The sequence below is a fragment of the Papio anubis genome, chromosome 11, assembly GCF_008728515.1.
Source record: "Papio anubis isolate 15944 chromosome 11, Panubis1.0, whole genome shotgun sequence".
Lineage (NCBI taxonomy): Eukaryota > Metazoa > Chordata > Mammalia > Primates > Cercopithecidae > Papio > Papio anubis.
Window position 1 is genome coordinate 69,226,357 of NC_044986.1, and position 20,082 is coordinate 69,246,438.

At 43.0% G+C, this 20,082-nt stretch overlaps 1 protein-coding gene across 3 annotated transcripts in view; it reads left to right on the plus strand.

The window, feature by feature from the left end:
• The first annotated feature begins 917 nt into the window (after positions 1–917).
• MCU (mitochondrial calcium uniporter) overlaps positions 918–20,082 on the plus strand; it is a 208,682-nt gene continuing 189,517 nt past the window's right edge. Inside the window, exon 1 of one of the 3 annotated variants that reach the window (XR_651685.3) lies at positions 918–1,088. Coding sequence is in view for 2 of the 3 variants with exons in the window: in XM_009214713.4 (XP_009212977.1) it covers positions 16,557–16,727 (171 nt within the window). In the remaining variant the exon portion in view is untranslated. Of the gene's footprint in view, positions 1,089–16,309; positions 16,728–20,082 lie in introns of those variants that run through there. The other 2 variants (XM_003903787.4, XM_009214713.4) reach the window with 2 other exon arrangements.

Here is a 20,082-nt window from a genome sequence, read left to right on the forward strand (position 1 = left end):
TCAGCCTCCCGAATAGCTGGGACTACGAGCGCCCACCACCACGCCCGGCTAATTTTTTGTATTTTTTAGTAGAGACGGAGTTTCACTGTGTTAGCCAGGATGGTCTCCATCTCCTGACCTCGTGATCCGCCCGCCTCGGCCTCCCAAAGTGCTGGGATTACAGGCGTGAGCCACCGCGCCCGGCCTTATATGATTTTTTATGACGTTATTACTGCGTTCTGTTTCTGTAAATGCACACAAGGTAAAGTAGTGCTGTTTCTGGAGAGTGTAAGAATATCAGTATAAAGGTGCTGTAAAAATGAATTGGGTATTTGAGATGTATACAGGTCTGTTAATTCACTCTGATGGCATGTACTCATTCTGGGACTTTGATATTGTAATCGTTCTACCCCTCCTATACTATGCTACACATCACAGTCATTAGATCACTCCGTGATGCAGGGTTAATTTCAGCATATCTAAATATTATCAGTTATGAATGATAACTCTGGGCGTGTAGTTGAGAGTTACAGCATACAGTTAATGGTTATTTGGTGCCTATTTTGCCAACTTAGAACACTGACTTAGAACTCTACTTAGAACAAAGCTTTTCACAAATATCTATATCCCCCGTTACCCTTATCATAGTTCTACCGTTGGTGAAGATTAGCTGAACCGAACATGCCATCTCTATTGCTGTTATTTTCACGGGCTTGGGTGCCAATTACCGGTTCCCTAGAATTTGCCCGTAATTGACTATGTCCCACTATAGGTAACTCTGGAAGTGACAGGCAGTTTCCAATGTGGTTCTCCCGCCTGTCGATTGGGCCTTGCAGGAAGCCCCGCCTCATCAACTCAGTCAAGGGCGTTAGTTGGCTCGGTGTCGGTGAGTGGCGGATCTTAGCTCCGCCCCGACCGTCCGCTGCGCTGCCTGGGTCGGCGCCGTTTCCAGTTGAGAGATGGCGGCCGCCGCAGGTAGATCGCTCCTGCTGCTCCTCTCCTCTCGGGGCTGCGGCGGCGGGGGCGCCGGCGGCTGCGGGGCGCTGACTGCCGGCTGCTTCCCTGGGCTGGGCGTCAGCCGCCACCGGCAGCAGCAGCACCACCGGACGGTGAGCGAGCGCGCCCGGAGGCTCCGGGGAGGGCGGGGCGGCGCTGGCGTGTGGGAGCCGCCGGCGGGCAGGCCGCCGGGGCAGCAGGCGAGTTACCTCAACTCCCGGCCGCTCCCGAGGTTGCCGGGCACCGAGGAGCCGCCGTGCCCTTCAGGCGCCTGCGGCGGCGACCAGGAAGGGAGGGCGGGCGGGAGGAAGCCGAGAGGAGGAGGAGGGGCGACGGCGGGGATGTTCCCGCAGGACTGGGGACACCAGGGCGGGGAAGGCACGGGACTTGAACCTCTCCCCGACCCACCCCCAATCTCGGTCCCTCCCTTCTTCGTTCTTAACAGCCCTGCCCCAAGGCTCCCGAACGGAGCCCGGTGGAAGTTGTCCCCTTTCCCTCCTCCTCTGGGCGGGTTGGGGAGTCCTGAGTTGCCGCGGCCGCCTTGTGTGTGCCAGGAGAGTGGCAGTGCCATGCTGCTGGGAGCTGCCCCGGAGAGCAGCCCAGGACCCCGGCGGGGCCGCCCCTCGTCCTCTCTCGTCCCGGAGGGGTCGGGCAAGAAGGAAAATCAAACTTTATCCACCTCTGTGACTTCCTGTGTGTGTGTGTGTGTGCAGGGGGAACCAGCTCCCTCGAGATGGATGCTGCATTGCTTCAGGAGGCAAGCTCCATCCTCTCGGGTTCTTAAAGGTGCTTTTGGGGGTCCTTTCGAGGGTTACTGTATAAGCGTGTTCACGCGTGCCTGAGCGGGAAGGGTGGGCAGCAGGCACAGGAGAAGCGAATATGACAAGTTATTGACAGAGGCAGAGATTTGGTGGTTGTATTAACCAGTTGTTGCTAGGTTTCATTGGCTGGCAGAAAAAGAGGATTTCTGTTTGAACACTCTTGGGTGAGTGTGTGTGTGTAAGAGAGAGAGACAGAGTGTGAGAGAGATTTCTTTTTTCAGTTGCAAGAGATGAATTTGGCATGGAGTTCTTAACCTAACAAGTCAGGAGGTTTCCTTCCCTTGGACTTTCTAGACCTGTATGTGTTGGTCTCTGGCCACCTCTGAGGGAAAGAATGTAGGTTTTATTTCCTGGGGCTGAGTTGTATAGTGTGGTTATTAGAGGATCACTGTAAACAGCCTGATAGGAGAAACTACAATAGTACCTTCAACTCTCAATAAACACATCACCTGCCTTGTTCTGATCATAGCTCTTAAGAGGAAACTGAACTGGAGCTCTTCAGAGAGGATACTCCTAAGGCCAATGACAACATCAGAATCAAGTGTCTGAAAGAGCTATGAAAAGACCTAATGCTCTGCACAAGCAAGGTGGTATTATTATTAGTCATAGGTATGGACTCTATCCTCATTCTTGTGAGAAGATTGTACCTCTTTTTATTTGGCATACTGGCATATTGCTTTGCTGAAGCTTTTGGGTGAGAGCCGAGCTTTTCCACAGTTCAATTTAATTTGCTTGTTTCGTAGCCTCCAGTTATGCGTTTTGTTCTCTTAAAAACATAAGGCCACCCCAAATTTTGATTGCATTCCCCTTTTCCTCGAACTATTTAAAGGCTTCCCAAGTTGTCCTTAAGTCCATATTTTAATAAGACATCTTCTGACTTTGCACAGTTTTTAAGACTGTTTGGGTGTGATATTCGTTTAGCATTTTTAAAGATTTGTGCCTTGTATATTTTCCATTATGCAAATTTGTCAGGCTGTGAGTGTCTCCCTTGTGGGGATGCTTCATGAAGGTGTTCTCTGTGCTATTCTAGGGTGGGTAAAAATGAAGTGCTGAATTTGTAACTGAAAGCACAATTAAAATGAAATGTTATTTCTAAAAGGCAGGAATGTTATGGGAATGGTGACTTGTACATGAATTTAGAATTGTAAGATTTTGAAAAAAATCGAAACTGATTATTTAAAATATATAAACAGACTTTTTATTTTTCTACAATTCTTCTGAAGCCATCATATATACAGCTGTTTCCATAGGATAGTCTGTGATTCCTTACAAGACATTCCATTTAGAAGATATTGAGACCCTGAACAGAGAGAGGCTTGGCCAAGGTTATGTTAGCTAATATGTAACAGTTTTAGGACTCCTACTCATCTGAAATAGTCTCACCCCTTATTGTGTTCCTTTTATTGTAAAGTGCAAATACTGCTTTACATCTCTCTACTACCTTGTAAAATGTCCTATTGTCCGTTAGGAGAGTATTGCTATTTCAAAACCCCATGAATGGGAATTCTCCTGTAAATAGGGTTGATTTGAGTACATATATTAGGTGAATATGGAAGCAAACAGCTTACCAGAAAGAATAGATGTTCTGGTAAAGTTCCCTGAGAGACACTAAGGTTGAATCTTGCTTGGGAGACATCCTGTGTATGTGCAGCAGATGGCAGTCTGCATTGGTCTCGATCACAAGTCCAGTTTGTGCCACTTTTGTTCTGCTGTATGGTATGGTAAATTACAACCGGGGGGCATAACCAGTTATAGCACTGCCTAATTTTTTGAGTGAGAAATTCATGTTTTCCAAGTTTCGAGAATGAGTCCAAAGCAATACAGTAGCTCAGCTAGTTGGTAAGTGCAATTATGAAGTTATAAACTTAGTTCGTCCCCTCCCCCTTCTCCATTATATCTTTCAACTGAGTAAATAAGAGTAAAGGTACAGGGGCTTATTCAATATTTTTAGCACCATCTAGTGTAATTTTTTTCCTTCTCTCCAGCTTGTGACTGTAACCAAAACTGATGTAAAATGTTTGTTGCCTGCTTTTCTGTATGGTTAGTGAAGGTGGCTGCTATTTTTAAGGATGGTTCTTCGAAGAGGAACTGCCTTTCACTGTGAGCTGTGTAATTCCATTGCTAAAACAAACTGTTTCATGTCTGATTATGACAGCCCCACTGTTGGCATTTTCTAGCAGTTAACGGCTATGCTGAATTACTACATCTTTTACTTAAGTCTGTCATTGTCCTGTTACAGTTTGTGACTGACTTGCTCTACTTTACACATCACAGTTCTTTTGGCAGTGACATTGTTTCAGCTTAACCTGAAAGTTTTAACAGGTTACATTGCCTGATACAGAGGCAGGTCTTAATTCTTTAATTGAGTTCCTCGTGGTCTGGCCCAATCTTATGCCAGATTCATCCCAGCACAAATACTCTGTTGTACTTAAGCTAGTCTCTGCACTGTCCCATACATCCATACTAAACCTTTATGGATTTTTTGTAGCTGAATTTCAGCCTTTATCACCCCAATCACTCCTCTAGCCTCTAAGGTTCATTTCAGGTTACAGACTGTGATGTACAATTCCCTTTGAATCTAACATTCTCACTTTACACGTGAGGAAACCTAATAAACTGAGGAAAGTGACTGTTAAGTTATGTTTGTGGTTACGAACAGACCAAGGATTAAAATTCCTTTACTTTTTTTTTTGATACAAGGTCTCGCTTTCTCACCTAGGCTGGAATTCATTGACACTATCACAGCTCACTGCAATCTTGAACTCCTGGACTCAAGCTGTCCTCCCACCTCGGCCTCCCCAAGTAATGTGCACCACCGTGCCCAGCTAATTAAAAAAATTTTTTTTGGCTGGGCATGGTGGCTCACACCTGTAATCCCAGCAACTAGGGAGGCTGAGGTGGGCAAATCAGGAGGTCAGGAGTTGGAGACCAGCCTGGCCAACATGGTGAAACCCCGTCTCTACTAAAAATGCAAAAATTAGCCGGACATGGTGGCAGGTGCCTGTAGTCCCAGCTACTCGGGAGGCTGAGGCAGGAGAATCACTTGAAACTAGAAGGTGGAGGTTATAGTGAACCAAGATCACGCCACTGCACTCCAGCCTGGGCGAAAGAGCGAAACTCCATCTAAAAAAAAAAAAAATTTTTTTTTTTGGTAGAGACAGGGTATTTCTACCAGGCTGGTCTCGAACTCCTGGACTCATCCTCCCAAAGAGCTAGTATTATATGCGTAAGCCACTGCATCTGGCCTAAAATTCCTTTAAATGGAGATGGATTCAAGAATTCCTAGTGTGAAGATGATACTTTTAGGGATAATTTCTATAGTTCATTACTAGAAAAATTTCTCTAAATGTGTAGAGAAAAAAAAATTCCTAGTTTGAATCTTGATTTGTGTAATTCCTGATTCTTAACCCTTTTCTATTTTTATTCTGTCCTCTCTGAATTCTGACATGATTTATTATCTTTAGGACACAGATTGACACTGACATGTTTTCTAAATGTTTTATTTGTGGGCATCTGATCTTACTGGGGAGATAAAGCAATGATGTGTATCTTATTACCTTTGTGGCTCATAGACTCTAGCACAATGCTGGGTACATAGGTGACACTCAGACAAGCATTAATTAGCTATGTACCCCTTTTTCTGCTTGCTGGGGAAAAGATATGCCCTTTATCTCCTCTTCCTATCCCCCTACCCCCGGTTTGGCTTGCTTAATAGCCTTCCTTAGGTAACCACATTTGGAGAATTGCTTTAAGCTTAGTATTGCCAGTACTGTCTTTGGTTGTATATTACACTTCTTTATGGTGGATTGATGGAAAGAGTTGGTACCACTGGAGTAGCTCAGCAGTGGTCACTAGCTTTCTGACAATAGCCAGCAAAAGTATAGTAATTACCCAGATTATTACAAATATATGTTTGAATCAGACTCTACATTTGTTGGTTTATTCTATATTAAGATTTTGAGAGTTCTGGATAAATACGTTTAAGAACAGACTTCTATTTATTTATTTTTTTTAGATGGAATCTTGCTCTGTTGCCCAGGCTGGAGTGCAGTGGCGTGATCTCTGCTCACTGCAGCCTCCACCTCCTAGGTTCAAGTGATTTTCCTGTCTCAGCCTCCCAAGTAGCTGGGCTTATAGGTGCGTGCCACCATGCCTGGCTAATTTTTGTATTTTTAGTAGAGACAGGGTTTTGCCATGTTGGCCAAGCTGGTCTCGAGCTCCTGGCCTTGGGTAACCCACCTGCCTCGGCCTCCCAAAGTGCAGAGATAAAAGGCATGAGCCACTGCACCTAGGCCAGACTTCTTCTATTTTTTTTTTTTTTTTTTTTGAGACAGAGTCTCACTCTGTTGCCCAGGCTGGAGTGCAGTGGGATGATCTCGGCTCACTGCAACCTCCATCTCCCGGGTTCAAGTGATTCTCTTGCCTCAGCCTCCCGAGTACTGGGATTACAGGCGCGCACCACCACACCTGCCTAATTTTTTTGTATTTTTAGTAGAGGCGGGGTTTTACCATGTTGGTCAGGCTAGTCTTGAACTCCTTACCTCGTGATCCACCCACCTCGGCCTCCCAAAGTGTTGGGATTACAGGTGTGAGCCACCGCGCCTGGCCGACTTCTTTTATTTTTAAGGAAGCAACCATTCTTTTTTTTTTTTTTTAATATATTTTTTAGAGACAGTCTTGTTCTCTTAACCAGGCTACAGTGCAGTGGTATGGTCGTAGCTTGCTGGAGCCCTCTACTCCTGGGCTTAAGCAGTCTTCCCATTTCAGCCTCCTGAGTAGCTGTGTATATAGGCATGTGTCACCATGCCTAGCTCATAAAAAGACTTTTGTTTTGTTTTGTTTTGTTTTGTTTTTTTAGAAACAGTCTTGCTATGTTGCCCAGGCTGGTTTCTTAACTCCTGGCTTCAATAGATCCTGTCACTTTAGCCTCCCAGAGTGCTGGGATTACAGGCATGAACTACCACATCCAGCACAAAATCTTGCTTATTTTAAAACTCATAAAATATCTGAATAAATGATCTTGGATATCTTAAAATTCTGATTATTTGAACTTTTCTAAGTCCCAAGTGGCTTTTCTTTATGCTTCATGTAACTCTTTTCTTTAACATGAAATCTAAATAGAAAATACAGCATCAAGAGTGGTGTAAGTCAAAGGCAATACATTGGTAGGAAATCATTCAGATGATGTTATCAATGAAATGCTATTTGATTTCAACTTCAAACATGAGGCAGCCCTAAAAAAATGATTTACTATCAACCGCTAGGATGTTTTTTTCTTCTTACGTTTTAACTTTGCATCCCTATAGATTTTCTTAAAAATTACTGTTTGTTTTCCTGTGATTAAGGTCAAGATTACCTTTTAATATCTCAGGATAGCTGTTAGAATAGAGGATTCAAAGGCTAATAGTCAGCCTTTGAATCTTCTATCCTTTTTTTGAGACAGAGCCTCACTCTGTCGCCCAGGCTGGAGTACAGTGGCGCAATCTTGACTCACTGCAACCTCTGCCTCTCGGGTTCAAGCAATTCTTCTGCCTTAGCCTCCCGAGTAGATGGGACTAAAGGCACGTGCTACCACGCCCAGCTAATTTTTGTATTGTTAGTAGTGACGGGGTTTCACCATGTTGGCCAGGCTGGTCTTGAACTCCTGACCTCAGGTGATTGGCCTGCCTCGGCCTCCCAAAGTGCTGATATTACAGGCGTGAGCCACCATGCTCAGCCCAATTTATTCTTTTTTTTTGAGACAAGGTCTCACTCTGTCACCCAGGCTGGAATATAGTAGTGTGATCACGGCTCACTGTAGCCTTGAACTCCTGGGCTCAAGTGATCCTCCAACCTCAGCCTTTTGAATAGCTAGGACTATAGGCACAAGTCATCACACTGGGCTAATTTTTAAATTTTTTGTAGAGATGAAGTCTCACTATGTTGCCCAGGTTGGTGTCGAACTCCTTGGCTCAGGCAGTCCTCCTGCCTTGGCCTCCCAAAGTACTGGGATTAGAGGGTGAACCACCATGCCCGAACCCTTTATTCTTTGATTAATGCCATACCATGGCTCGTGGATATATTAGAATTACTAGGATAACATGTTACGAAAACTAAGATGTTACTGTGGAAGTTGTGCACTTTAAAGAATCTTAAGAGTTGGCCGGGCACGGTGGCTCATGCCTGTAATCCCAGCATTTTGTGAGGCCGAGGTGGGCGGATCACGAGGTCAGGAGTTTGAGACCAGCCTGACCAACATGGTGAAACCCCGTCTCTACTAAAAATACAGAAAAATGAGCCGGGTGTGGTGGCGCGCACCTGTAATTCCTGCTACTCAGGAGGCTGAGGCGGGAGAATTGCTTGAACCTGGGAGACGGAGGTTGCAGTGAGCCGAGATCATGCCACTGCACTCCAGCCTGGGTGACAGAGCAATACTCCGTCCCGAAAAAAGGAAAAAAAAGAACCTTAGTGTTTAGAGTTCAGTAAGACCTTATATTGAGGGAACAAGAATATGAGCAGTGAAATGGCTTTTTTTTTTTTTTTTTGAGATGGAGTCACTCTGTCGTCCATGCTGGAGTGCAGTGGTGCTATCTCGGCTGTCTGCAATCTGTCTCCCGGGTTCAAGTGATTCTGCTGCCCCAGCCTCCTGAGTGCCTGGGACTACAGGTGTGCGCCACTGCCCCCTGCCCATTTTTGTATTTTTAGTAGAGATGGGGTTTCACCATGTTGGTTAGGGTGGTCTCGAACTACTGACCTTAGGTGATCTGCGCGTCTTGGCCTCCCAAAGTGCTGGGATTACAGGTGTGAGCCTCTGCGCCCAGCCGAAATGGTTTTTTTCTTAGTAGCTCAGCATGTTAATACAGAACTGGAAATGGGTCACGCATCCTCTGATTTTCCTGTTCAATTAGTTTTCCTACTAAATTACACAGTTCTTTGTTTCATTTAAAACACTTAAGCTGAGAGTGGTTCTAAAAAGTGGATTGGGGTCAAATTCTTTTTTTTTTTCGAGATGGAGTTTTGCTCTTGTTGCCCAGGCTGGAGTGCAATGGTGTGATCTTGGCTCACTGCAGCCTCTGCCCCCAGAGTTCAAGCGATTCTCCTGTCTCAGCCTCCTGAGTAGCAGGGATTACAGGCACCTGCCACCACGCTGGACTGATTTTTTGTATTTTTATTAGAGACAGGATTTCAGCATGTTGGCCAGGCTGGTCTTGAACTCCTGGCTTCAGGTGATCCCCCCACTTCAGCCTTTGAAAATGTTGGGATTACAAGGTGTGAGCCACTGTGCCCGGCCAAATTCTTAAAGTACCTAACTTCAAAGTCAGTCTCAAATAATTACCCTCTGATTTAGATTAAGCTTGATAATAACTGTTAAAAAATCTTTCCTCTGTAGGTTGAACACAAAAGGGAAACAATGCATTTATTTCATTGCACTTTGTTAAATGCTTGCAGTTAGCCTGTGTAAAAATGAAAGTTGACTTCAAGCAAATTAATTTTAATAAGTTTAGTGAATTATTGGTTCATAAACTGTGTACACACTTGAATCTTTTATATTGATAAAAATATAGCTTCATAAATTTTATCACCAATTGGGTCTAAAGCATGCTAAAGGTGAACTTTTTCTAATGCAGTTCTGAAATAATTTGATGATATGACATTGCATTTTGACATCTCAAAGATATGAGCCTTTTCCAAATGTTCTTTAATGACGTTAATACTATTTATTAATCCAGAAGAGTGAGTATTAATTTTTATGCTTTATTCCTAAAGTTTTCAGTTTTTATGTATTTTTTCTTGCTATTTATTTTCCACTTTATTGTTTGGGAAGTGTTTGTAATAATCATCAGAAAATTGCTGAGGAGTCCATTAGGTGTTTGAGACTGTGTAGAAGACAGTTAGAAATGTACGGTCCTGAACTCTACTGCCTTGTAGGTATCAGTATCATTTAAACTTCTTTTTTGCCTGCTGAGACAGGCCTACTTTGTACCTCTTTTCTATGGTAAGTAATGTTAGAGGATGTTTAAGAGCACTGTATTAATATCTGCTTTAAACTTTAGTTCAGAGAAAGTTAGTGTGACTGATAAGTTGTCAGATAATAAGAGAGCATATAGATTAGCTTGAACCACTTGGTTTCTACAGATAGAGGAATAGACATAGAAGAAACCATCTAAGACCTGAGGACATTGTTACTTCATTTAATTTTTTACCATAACCCTATGAGAGGTATTATCCCAGTTGTATAGTTTAAGTGTCATAAACTGGTTTAGTGCTAGGGATGCACTGAAAGCCAGGACACATGTTTTGGATTTAAGCCTAAGTCTGGCTAGAATGAAAACTGTACTGTTCTGGGGGTCAGTGTGGGTCATCCTTCCTTTTCATTTCTGCTCCTTTAGCATGTTCTTCCTCAAGCATCTACTGCTGTTTTCCTTCAAGAGATCTTGACATCCTTCCCACTGATTACCTTTCTTAAATCTCTTTCCTCACCCTCCCCTCCAGGTGTTAGCTGTTAGAGGTCTGAGATATTTGCCTCTTGGAGATATTCCTAATTTAGTTTGGATTTCTAAAATATTCCACCCAGCTGGGTGCTGTGGCTCGTGCCTGTAATTCCAGCCTTTTGGGATACCGAGATGGGGGAATCACCTGAGGTCGGGAGTTGAAGACCAGCCTGGCCAACATAGTGAACCTCCCCCCCATCTCTGTTAAAAATACAAAAAACAAAAAAACAACAAAAAAAGATTAGCCAGTCATGGTGGGGGGCGCCGTAATTCCAGCCACTTGGAAGGCTGAGGCAGGAGAATTGCTGGAACCTGGGAGGCAGAGGTTGCAGTGACCCGAGTTCATACCACTGCACTCCATCGTGGGTGACAGAGCAAGACTGTGTCTCAAAAAAAAAAAAGAAAAAGAAAAAGAAAAAATAAGTCCCACCCAGTAAACCTGGTAATTATTGAGTTGCTTCTATACCAGATACTTTTATAACATTCTCTAGAGTATTCTACAACAGTCCTTCTGGCAAAATAGTATTCCCATTGTACAGATGGAAAATGAAGACTTAGAAAGGTTTGGTAACTTGGAGATATTCAGAAAATATCTGTGGAACTCCTGCATTTTATGAGGCACTGCCGTGAGCATTGGAGAGAGAAATGCCTTTGTGCTGGTCGTAAAAGAGTTCACAGTCTGGCCAGGAGACATTGTAGAAACAGACTATAAGTGGCTGTGCTCCTTTTTTTTTTCTAAAGAAGGTTAAGCGGGAGCACTTAGGACCTACCTGTGAGAGCTGAGGAAGGCTTCACAGAAGAGGTCTTGCTTAAGAGGAAACATTTCGGGCCAGGCGCAGTGGCTCAGGCCTGTAATCCCAACACTTTGGGAGGCTGAGGCGAGTGGGTCGCCTGAGGTCAGGAGCTCAAGACTAGCCTGGCCAACATGGGGAAACCCCATCCCTACTAAAAAAATACAAAAATTGGCGTGGTGGTGTGTGCCTGTAATCCCAGCTACTCAGGAGGCTGAGGCAGGAGAATCACTTGAACCTGGAGGCAGAGGTTGCAGTGAGCCGACATGGCGCCATTGCACTCCAGCCTGGGCAACAAGAGCGAAACTGTCTCAAAAAAAGAACAACAAAAAAAAAGCAAACATTTGGAAATATAATGTGACTGGAAAAGCATGGTCAGCATTCCGGGCAGCACCAATCTGACATGACCTCATGAGCGAGTAAGATGTATTTGAGAAGCAGCCATTGGTTTGTTACAACTGGAATATGGGCAAGAATAGCTGGAGATTAGGCTGGACAATAGTAGTTATGCCAATGATAGTATTTTTCAAGTATATCGTGTGCCAAGAATTTCATGTAGATTATCTCATTTAATTCTTGTGATACACTATGAGGTACTGTTTTTATCCTCATTTTATAGGTAGTGAAACTAAGTTACCTACTGAGTTAAATGATTTGCCCAGGGTCACAGCTGCTAAGTGACACACCGTAAATGACTTACCCATGATCACACAGCTAGCAGATGTCACACCTAGCATATAAACCCAAACAGTGGCTTCAGATCCTGTCTCTTAGCCGCTGTTTCTATGATGAGGGATCAGACTATGAAGGGACTTCTGAAGAAATTGAAATTTTATTCTGTAGGTCAGTGTTTTTATGTTTTGTTTTTAACTCAACCCACAGTAGAAGTACATTTTACACTGTGACCCAGTTATGTGTATGCATTGTACACACATAAAACTAAAGAAAAGTGTCTGGGCATGGTGGCTCACGCCTGTAATCCCAGTACTTGAGGAGGTGGAGGCAGGCAGATCACTTGAGGCCAGGAGTTTGAGACCAGACTGGGCAACATGGTGAAACCAACCTAATACAAAAATTAGCCTAGCATGGTGGCATACACCTGTAATCCCTGCTACTCCAGAGGCTGAGACATGAGAATTGCTTGAACCCGGGAGGCGAAGGCTGCAGTGAGCAGAAATCACTGCATTTCAGTCTGGGTGACAGCAAGACTCTGTCTCAAAAAAAAAAAAAAAAAAACCTAAAGAAAAGTTTCATGAAATAATATTTTTACTATGTATTTTATATAGTTTCTGTTCTGTTTTGTTAAAGAAATACTGGTTGAGACCTAAATTGATTTTACATCTTAAGCCACAGTTTGAAAAAATACTACTTGCCCATAGGTGAGCCTCTGAAGAATCTCAAGTGGGAGAATCAGATGATCAGGTAGGTAATGCTGGCAGCAGTATGAAGGCTGGCTGGAAAGAATGGGATCAGAGAGGTAGAAGGACCAGTAAGGAGCGTCTCACTGAGCCAAGGAAAAGATGCCTGAACTAGGACAGTAGCATTGTAGATAGAGAAAAGGAAATAGAGAGAAGAGAGATTTAGGAAGTAGAACTGATAGAACTTGGTGATTGAATGTAGACTATCACTACCAGTAGAAAGGCCATTCAATTCAAGGTCTGTCTGACTTTATTACTCAGGCACTGAAACTTTATTTCTTGACCTTCGCTGAGTGTTCCTTTTTACAATCATGTTAAATATGCTTTTTTTCTATGCCTCTAATTTTGTATTTAAAACTGTGCTGACCTGCTACAATTTTAAGTTTTGACCTGATTTAAAGTTTGTGATTTAAAAAAAATTTTTAAATGAAATTAAAATTTTTCTAAAGACAAGGTCTTCCTCTGTCACCCAGGCCAGAGTCCAGTGGCACCATTATAAATCACTGTAGCCTCGAACTCCTGAGCTGAAGGGATCCTCCTGCCGCAGCCTCCTGAGTATCTGGGACTACAGGCATGTACTGCCATGCTTGGATAATTTTTTTTTTTTTTTTTTTTTTTTGAGATGGAGTCTTGCTCTGTAGCCCAGGCTGGAGTGCAGTGGTGCGATCTCGACTCACTGCTACCTCCGCCTCCTGGGTCCTGGTTCAAGCAGTTCTCCTGCCTCAGCCTCCCCAGTAGCTGGAATTACATGGACACGCCACCATGCCCAGCTAATTTTTGTATTTTTAGTAGAGATGGGGTTTCACTATGTTGGCCAGGCTGATCTTGAACTCCTGACCTCGTAATCTGCCCGCTTCAGCCTCCCAAAGTGCTGGGATTACAAGCATGAGCCTCCACACCCAGTCACCTGCATAATTTTTAAATTTTTTGTAGAGGTGAGGGTCTTGCTATGTTGCCCAGACTGGTCTCAAACTCCAGGCTTCTAGTGATCCTCCTGCCTTGGCCTCCCAAAGTGCTAGGATTATAAATGTGAGGCACTGTGCCTGGCCAAAACAAATTTTTGTAAAAAAATTTTACTTTAAGTTCTGGGATACATGTGCAGAACGTACAGATTTGTTACATAGGTATACATGTGCCATGCAAAAAATTTTTTTTATTTTAAAATTTATATATCAAAAATCAGATGCCTACCTTATTTTCATATGCCTGCTTCCCCTACTCTGTTCCATAGAATTTGAATGATTTGCATAGCAGTATGAAAATATTTGTTGAAAGGACATATTCTGGGCTGGGCGCTGTGGCTCATGCCTGTAATCCCAGCACTTTGGGAGGCTGAGGTGGGTGGATCACTTGGGGTCAGGAGTTCGAGACCAGCCTGGACAACGTGGTGAAACCCTGTCTCTACTAAAAATACAAAAAAAAAAAAAAGACTGGGTGCAGTGGCTCACGCCTGTAATCCCAGCACTTTGGGAGGCTGAGGTGGGCAGATCACCTGAGGTCAGGAGTTTGAGACCAGCTTGACCAACATGGAGAAACCCCATCCCAACTAAAAATACAAAAATTAGCTGGGTGTGGTGGCACATACCTGTAATCCCAGCTACTAGGGAGGCTGAGGCAGGAGAATCATCTGAACCCGGAGGGGAAGGTTGCAGTGAGCTGAGATTGAGCTATTGCACTCCAGCCTGGGCAAGAAGAGCAAAACTCTGTCTCAAAAAAAAAAAAAAAAATTAGGTGTGGGTGCGCATGCCTATAATCCCAGCTACTTGGGAGGCTGAGGCAGGAGTATCTCGCTTGAACCGGGAGGTGGAGGTTGCAGTGAGCTGAGATCGAGCCACTGCACTCCAGCCTGGGCAACAGAGCAAGACTCTCTCAAAAAAAAAAAAAAAAAAGGGTATATTCTGTTTATTATACTTCTCTGAAGCTTTGTGCTATAACTGAATTTTATGTTTGTTAATTAGAAGAATACTTTTGAGTAATTTTCTTTGACTTTATTCTCTTTAATTTTTCATTTCTATAATATATAAGTTGATAAAGAGCTTTCTAATGGCCTTAACTTGTTTTGATCTCCTTTAGGGACTATTGAGCATTGTATGATAATCTTATCTTTTTTTTTTTTTTTTTTTTAAAGTAGCCATTACTAAGCATGAAACCTTTTCGTAGTAAAATTGTACCAGCCTTCCCCTCCACATTAGAAATACAGATATATGAGATTCCTGCTGCTTCTGCTGCTCCAGTGACTCAGAAGGTATAAAAATATATAATTGAAAATGTTACTTGGAGTGATTATAGCATTTTGATTGACTAGGTATCTTACTAGATTGCTTTAGACAACACACATTCTTTGGTTTTCTAGTTATTACAGTACAAAAGTGTAGGTATTTATTTCTTTGATAACTCTGAAAGTTTTTAGAGATGTTGCAATATCTCTTTTTTTTTTTTTTTTGAGACAGAGTCTTGCTCTGTCACCAGGCTGGAGTGCAGTGGCGCGATCTCAGCTCACTGCAACCTCTGCCTACGGGTTTCTAGCGATTCTCTTTCTCAGCCTCCCAAGTAGCTGGTGACTACAGGTGTGTGCCACCACATCCAACTAATTTTTGTACTTTTAGTAGAGGCAGGGTTTCACCATGTTGGCCAGAATGGTCTCCATCTCTTGACCTCGTGATCTGCCCGCCTTGGCCTCCCAAAGTGCTGGGATTATAGGCATGAGCCACCGCGCCTGGTCTTTTTTTTTTTTTTTTTTTTTTTTGAGACAGAGTCTTGCTCTGTCGCCCAGGCTGGAGTTCAGTGGCACAATCTCAGCTCACTGAAACCTCCACCTCCTGGGTTCAAGCGATTCTCTTGCCTCAGCCTCCCGAGTAGCTGGGACTACAAGCTCTTGCCACCATGCCCGGCTAATTTTTGTATTTTTAGTAGAGGTGGGGTTTTACCACATTGACCAGGCTGGTCTTGAACTCCTGACCTCACGTGATCCATCTGCTTCGGCCTCCCAAAGTGCTGGGATTATAGGTGTGAGCCACCGCACCTGGCCGGACTACTATATCTTCTCTATCGGAAGAGAGATTATATTTGTAATGCTATTGGTGAGCCTTTTGAAATCTTTTTTTTTTTTTTTTTTTTTTGAGACAGAGTCTTGCCGTGTCGCCCATGCTGGAGGGCAGTGGTTGAGTCTCGGCTCACTGCAACCTCTGCCTCCCGATTTCTAGCTATTCTGCTTCAGCCTCCCGAGTAGCTGGGATTATAGGTGCACACCACCACGCCTGGCTAATTTTTGCGTTTTTAGTAGAGGTGGGATTTCACCTTTTTGGCCGGGCTGGTTTTGCACTCCTGACCTCAAGTGATCCACCCGCCTTGGCTTCCCAAAGTCTGGGATTACAGGCATGAGCCACCGCACCTGACTCGCCTTTTGAAATCTTATGGGAGCCAAGGATTGCTGTACCATCACAAAATATTTTTATTATTAGTTTTCTGAGATAGTTAAATAAATGAAGAGGTGGTCGTAGTGAGTGGGGTGTGTGTGTGTGTGTGTGTGTGTGTGTGTATTTCCCACCAAAACAAAAGTAATTGAAGAGAATTTGGTGCCAAGTGGTATAATAGGAACTGGGTCTGTTCCTCTTTGTTCTGTTAACTTGTTATTTGATCTTGGACAAGTGACTTAACCCCTTTGGTCTTAATATTTTTGTCAGTTAAATAAGGATGCTTGATTAGGTGAACCTAAAGGGCTTTTAATTTTTATTTTATTTATTTTTCTAAGGTGGGGGGTCTCACTATGTTGTCTAGACTGGTCTTGAACTCCTGGGCTAAAGTGATCCTCCTGCCTCAGCTGCTTCAGTAGCTGTGACTACAGGCACGCACCACCATGTTCAGTTAAAAAAAAAAAAACCTTAAAATTATAAAACATGTTGTATTTTTATACAGTACTTTACAATTAATTGTGTTATTTCATTAGATGGCTTGTGTAAAATCATAAACTCAGGTATCACATATTTGCTTATTCTCACAAGGGCCAAGAGCTTGAAATGAAGAAAAACAGCCTTCAAGTTCCTGTTTAGGACAGTTTTCATAATTATTTCTGACATCTTCATGAACAATTTACCTTGTATTCCTCTTAAACAGTTCATTATGCCTGTAGTCTCATCTTTCACCTTTGTTTTCTTTTCTCTAATCCAAATTGCCGAAGGGAGTGGAGGAAGAGGTGAAGATGTGGAAAGCCCAGAGAGTTGGAGAGTTGAGAGAAGGAAGAAAGCAGTTAAGGTCAGAGTACTGAAGTAAGATGGGACTGTACTAGTAATTTATTAATTCTGAGTTGTACCTTGCCAGCCTGAAGCAGAAAATGTTTTATTTTGTAGTAACACTGTAGGAATCCTAGGTGTGAAATCCTTAAGTGATTAGTTGCCAGCAGGAGTCAGTAGGCATAGTAGCCCTTAAATTGTTCCAGCTCTGTGAACTGAGCCTAGTGTAGTATCAGTCACATAGACATTCAGTCCATGTTGGGTGAATGAGAGTCAAAAAGTCCTAGACACTATTTCCTAAATCCTTCAACCCTGTGGGTAACACAGCTGTAGATCATCTTGTTCTCTGTGCCCAGATACTACAGTGATGGGAATTATGGGAATGTCAAGACGGAATGACTTCTCTTTGATTCATGAAGCAGCTAATACTCTTAAAACAGTTCCGGTTGTGCTGAACAAGCAGGACTAAATAAAATGCTAAGTAAAAATAGTAATGAAAGAAGATTGTAGAGCTATTATGTTAAAAGTAATTTGAGGCCAGGCTCAGTGGCTCACACTTGTAATCCCAGCACTTTGGGAGACTGAGGCAGGAGGATCGCTTGAGCCTAGGCTATGGTAAACTTTGATTGCACCACTGTACTCCAGCCTGGGTGATACAGTGAAATGCCCTATCTCTAAAAAAAAAAAAAAAAAAAAAATTTGAGAAATTGATACAGTGGCATCTACCTGGCATGATTGGTGGGAGTGTGGGCCATGCTGGACACTGCAGAAGAGAGAAAGGAACTATTTCAAAGAGGTGCTGCCAACTGTAGATTCTCTCTGTATATATATATTTCCAAAGAAGGCAGATTTTTGGAAGTGTTTATTTTGGAACTAATCTTGTGTATTTCCATTCTGTCCCCACTGTATCCTGTATTTTGTACTGCCAGAATTCTGATAGCTGCCATGAAGCAGGGCTGTGGCAAGTGGCCAAGTGTGATAAAAAACTATTTTTCATTTTAAAACAGAAAGTACAGATGTCAGAATACTTTAAAGAAGTATTTAAAGATAGAGTAGAGTGGAAGAAGTAGTAAAAACCTAATGAGAAGATTGAAGGTTTTCCACTTGCTTTGGATGCAATTACATTTTTTGTAAACAGAAGAATACCAGGTTATATCTGTCTTGATCTGTTAGTTTCTCTCTCTTTCCCCCTTTTTCCTCATCTGTGAGTGCTGGTGCTAGACACTTGCTGAATAGACAGGAAAAATTGATTTTCTGGTGTTTTTTTTCTTTTTTGAGAGGGCCCGTAGGGTATACTTTGTGTGAATATCTGCCTAGATATAGATATAGATGTTAATAGTTTGGTTTTGTTTCTTTATTGTTTTAAACCCAAAGAAAATGAAATCTTGTTTTCTTTTTATTTTCAGCTGTGACTTAAACGTTAAAAATGCTATCTAAGCACAGTTGAGATAGTAAAACAGAATTTTAGTGTAACATATTACAGAATTTTGGAATATTCATTTACTTAATGGAGAGCTGAACTCTAGTCAGTGCTTACTTTAAGTTTAATATCTCATCCTGCATTGGTGTTTGATTCAGAATGAATTCGAGTTCTTAGTGTGGTCAACTGCCACAAAGTTGGGTGAACTTTGAATATATAATGGCTTTCTGTTTTGTTTTGTTTTGTTTTGTTGACGAAGTCTCGCTCTGTCACCCAGGGTGGAGTGCAGTGGTGCGATCTCAGGTCATTGCTACCTCTACCTTCCGGGTTCAAGCAATTCTCCTGCCTCAGCCTCCCAAGTAGCTGGGACTACAGGCACGCGCCACCACGCCTGGCTAATTTTTTGTATTTTTTAGTAGAGGTGGGATTTCACCATGTTGGCCAGGATGGTCTTGATCTCCTGACCTCGTGATCTGCCCCCCTCAGCCTCCCAAAGTGCTGAGATTACAGGTGTGAACTACAGCGCCCGGCTAATGGCTTTCTTTTTAATGATTTCTAGAGCTTTTAACATGAAAAAGTGGAAAATGAAAGGAAACTATAATAGATTTCTTGCCTAAAATGGGTATTCTGTGTAAGATGAAAAGTAGAGACAAGCCAAGACCCTGAGTTATGGATCCAAATGTCACATCACAGCCAGTGTTAGAAAGTCATAACACTAGTGGAAGAAAAGGCAGAAGGTAAACTGATGGGAATGCTGTCAAAGGAGCTCACTTGGAAGGGCCATTCCATCACCTGAGGGTTTTTTTTTTTTTCTTTTTTGGTGGAGGTGGGGTGGTCGTTTATAAGGAAGTTACATTATGTTCAGTCAGACGTACAAGGACAAAAATCTTTTATTTTTAAATTATGAAGTGTGTCTTGTCTATAAAAAGAAGTAGAATAATATAATGTACAACCTTTAGCATGAGAAATTGAATATTATGATTATAATTGCTGCCCCCAAGTACCCTTCCGTAGACCTTTCTCCCAAAAGTAACATTCTCTTAAATTTGGTGTTTACCATCCCATGAGTGTCTTTATCCTTTTGCGCTCGTTCTCGCGCTCTCTCTCTCTCTGTGTGTGTGTGTGTGTGTGTGTGTGTGTGTGTGTGTGTGTGTATAATCCCATCTTTTCGGGAGGCTGAGGCAGGATAATTGCTTGAACCCGGGAGGCAGAGGTTTCAGTGAGCCGAGATCACGCCATTGCGCTCCACCTGGGCAACAAGAGCAAAACTCTGTCTCAAAAAAAAAAAAAAAAAATTACACTGTATGTATCCTTCTGCAAATCTTTTTTTTTGGAATGGAGTCTCCCTCTGTCACCCAGGCTGGAGTGCAGTGGTGCGATCTCAGCTCACTGTGATCTCCGCTTCCTGGGTTCAAGTGATTCTCCTGCCTTAGCCTCCTGAGTATCTGGGACTATAGGCATGCGCCACCACACACAACTAATTTTTGTATTTTCAGTAGACACGGAGTTTCGCCATGTTGGCCAGGCTAGTCTTGAACTCCTGACCTCAAGTGATCTGCCTGCCTCTGCTTCCAGAGTGCTGCAATTACAGGCATGAGCCACTACGCCTGGCCTTTTTTTCTTTTTCTCTTAATACTTAAAAAAAAAAAATTAGGCCAGCACAGTGACTCATACTTGTAATACCAGCACTTTGGGAGGCTGAGATGGGAGGATTACTTGAGGCCAGTAGTTTGAGGTTACAATGAACTATAATTGGGCCATTGCACTCCAGCCTGGGGATAGAGCAAGACTGTGTTTCTTTTCTTTTCTTTTCTTTTTTTTTGAGACAGAGTCTCACTGTGTCACCCAGGCTGGAGTGCAGTGGCGCGGTCTCCTCTCACTGCAAGCTCTGCCTCCCAGGTTCATGCCATTCCCCTGCCTCAACCTCCCGAGTAGCTGGGACTATAGGCGCCTACCA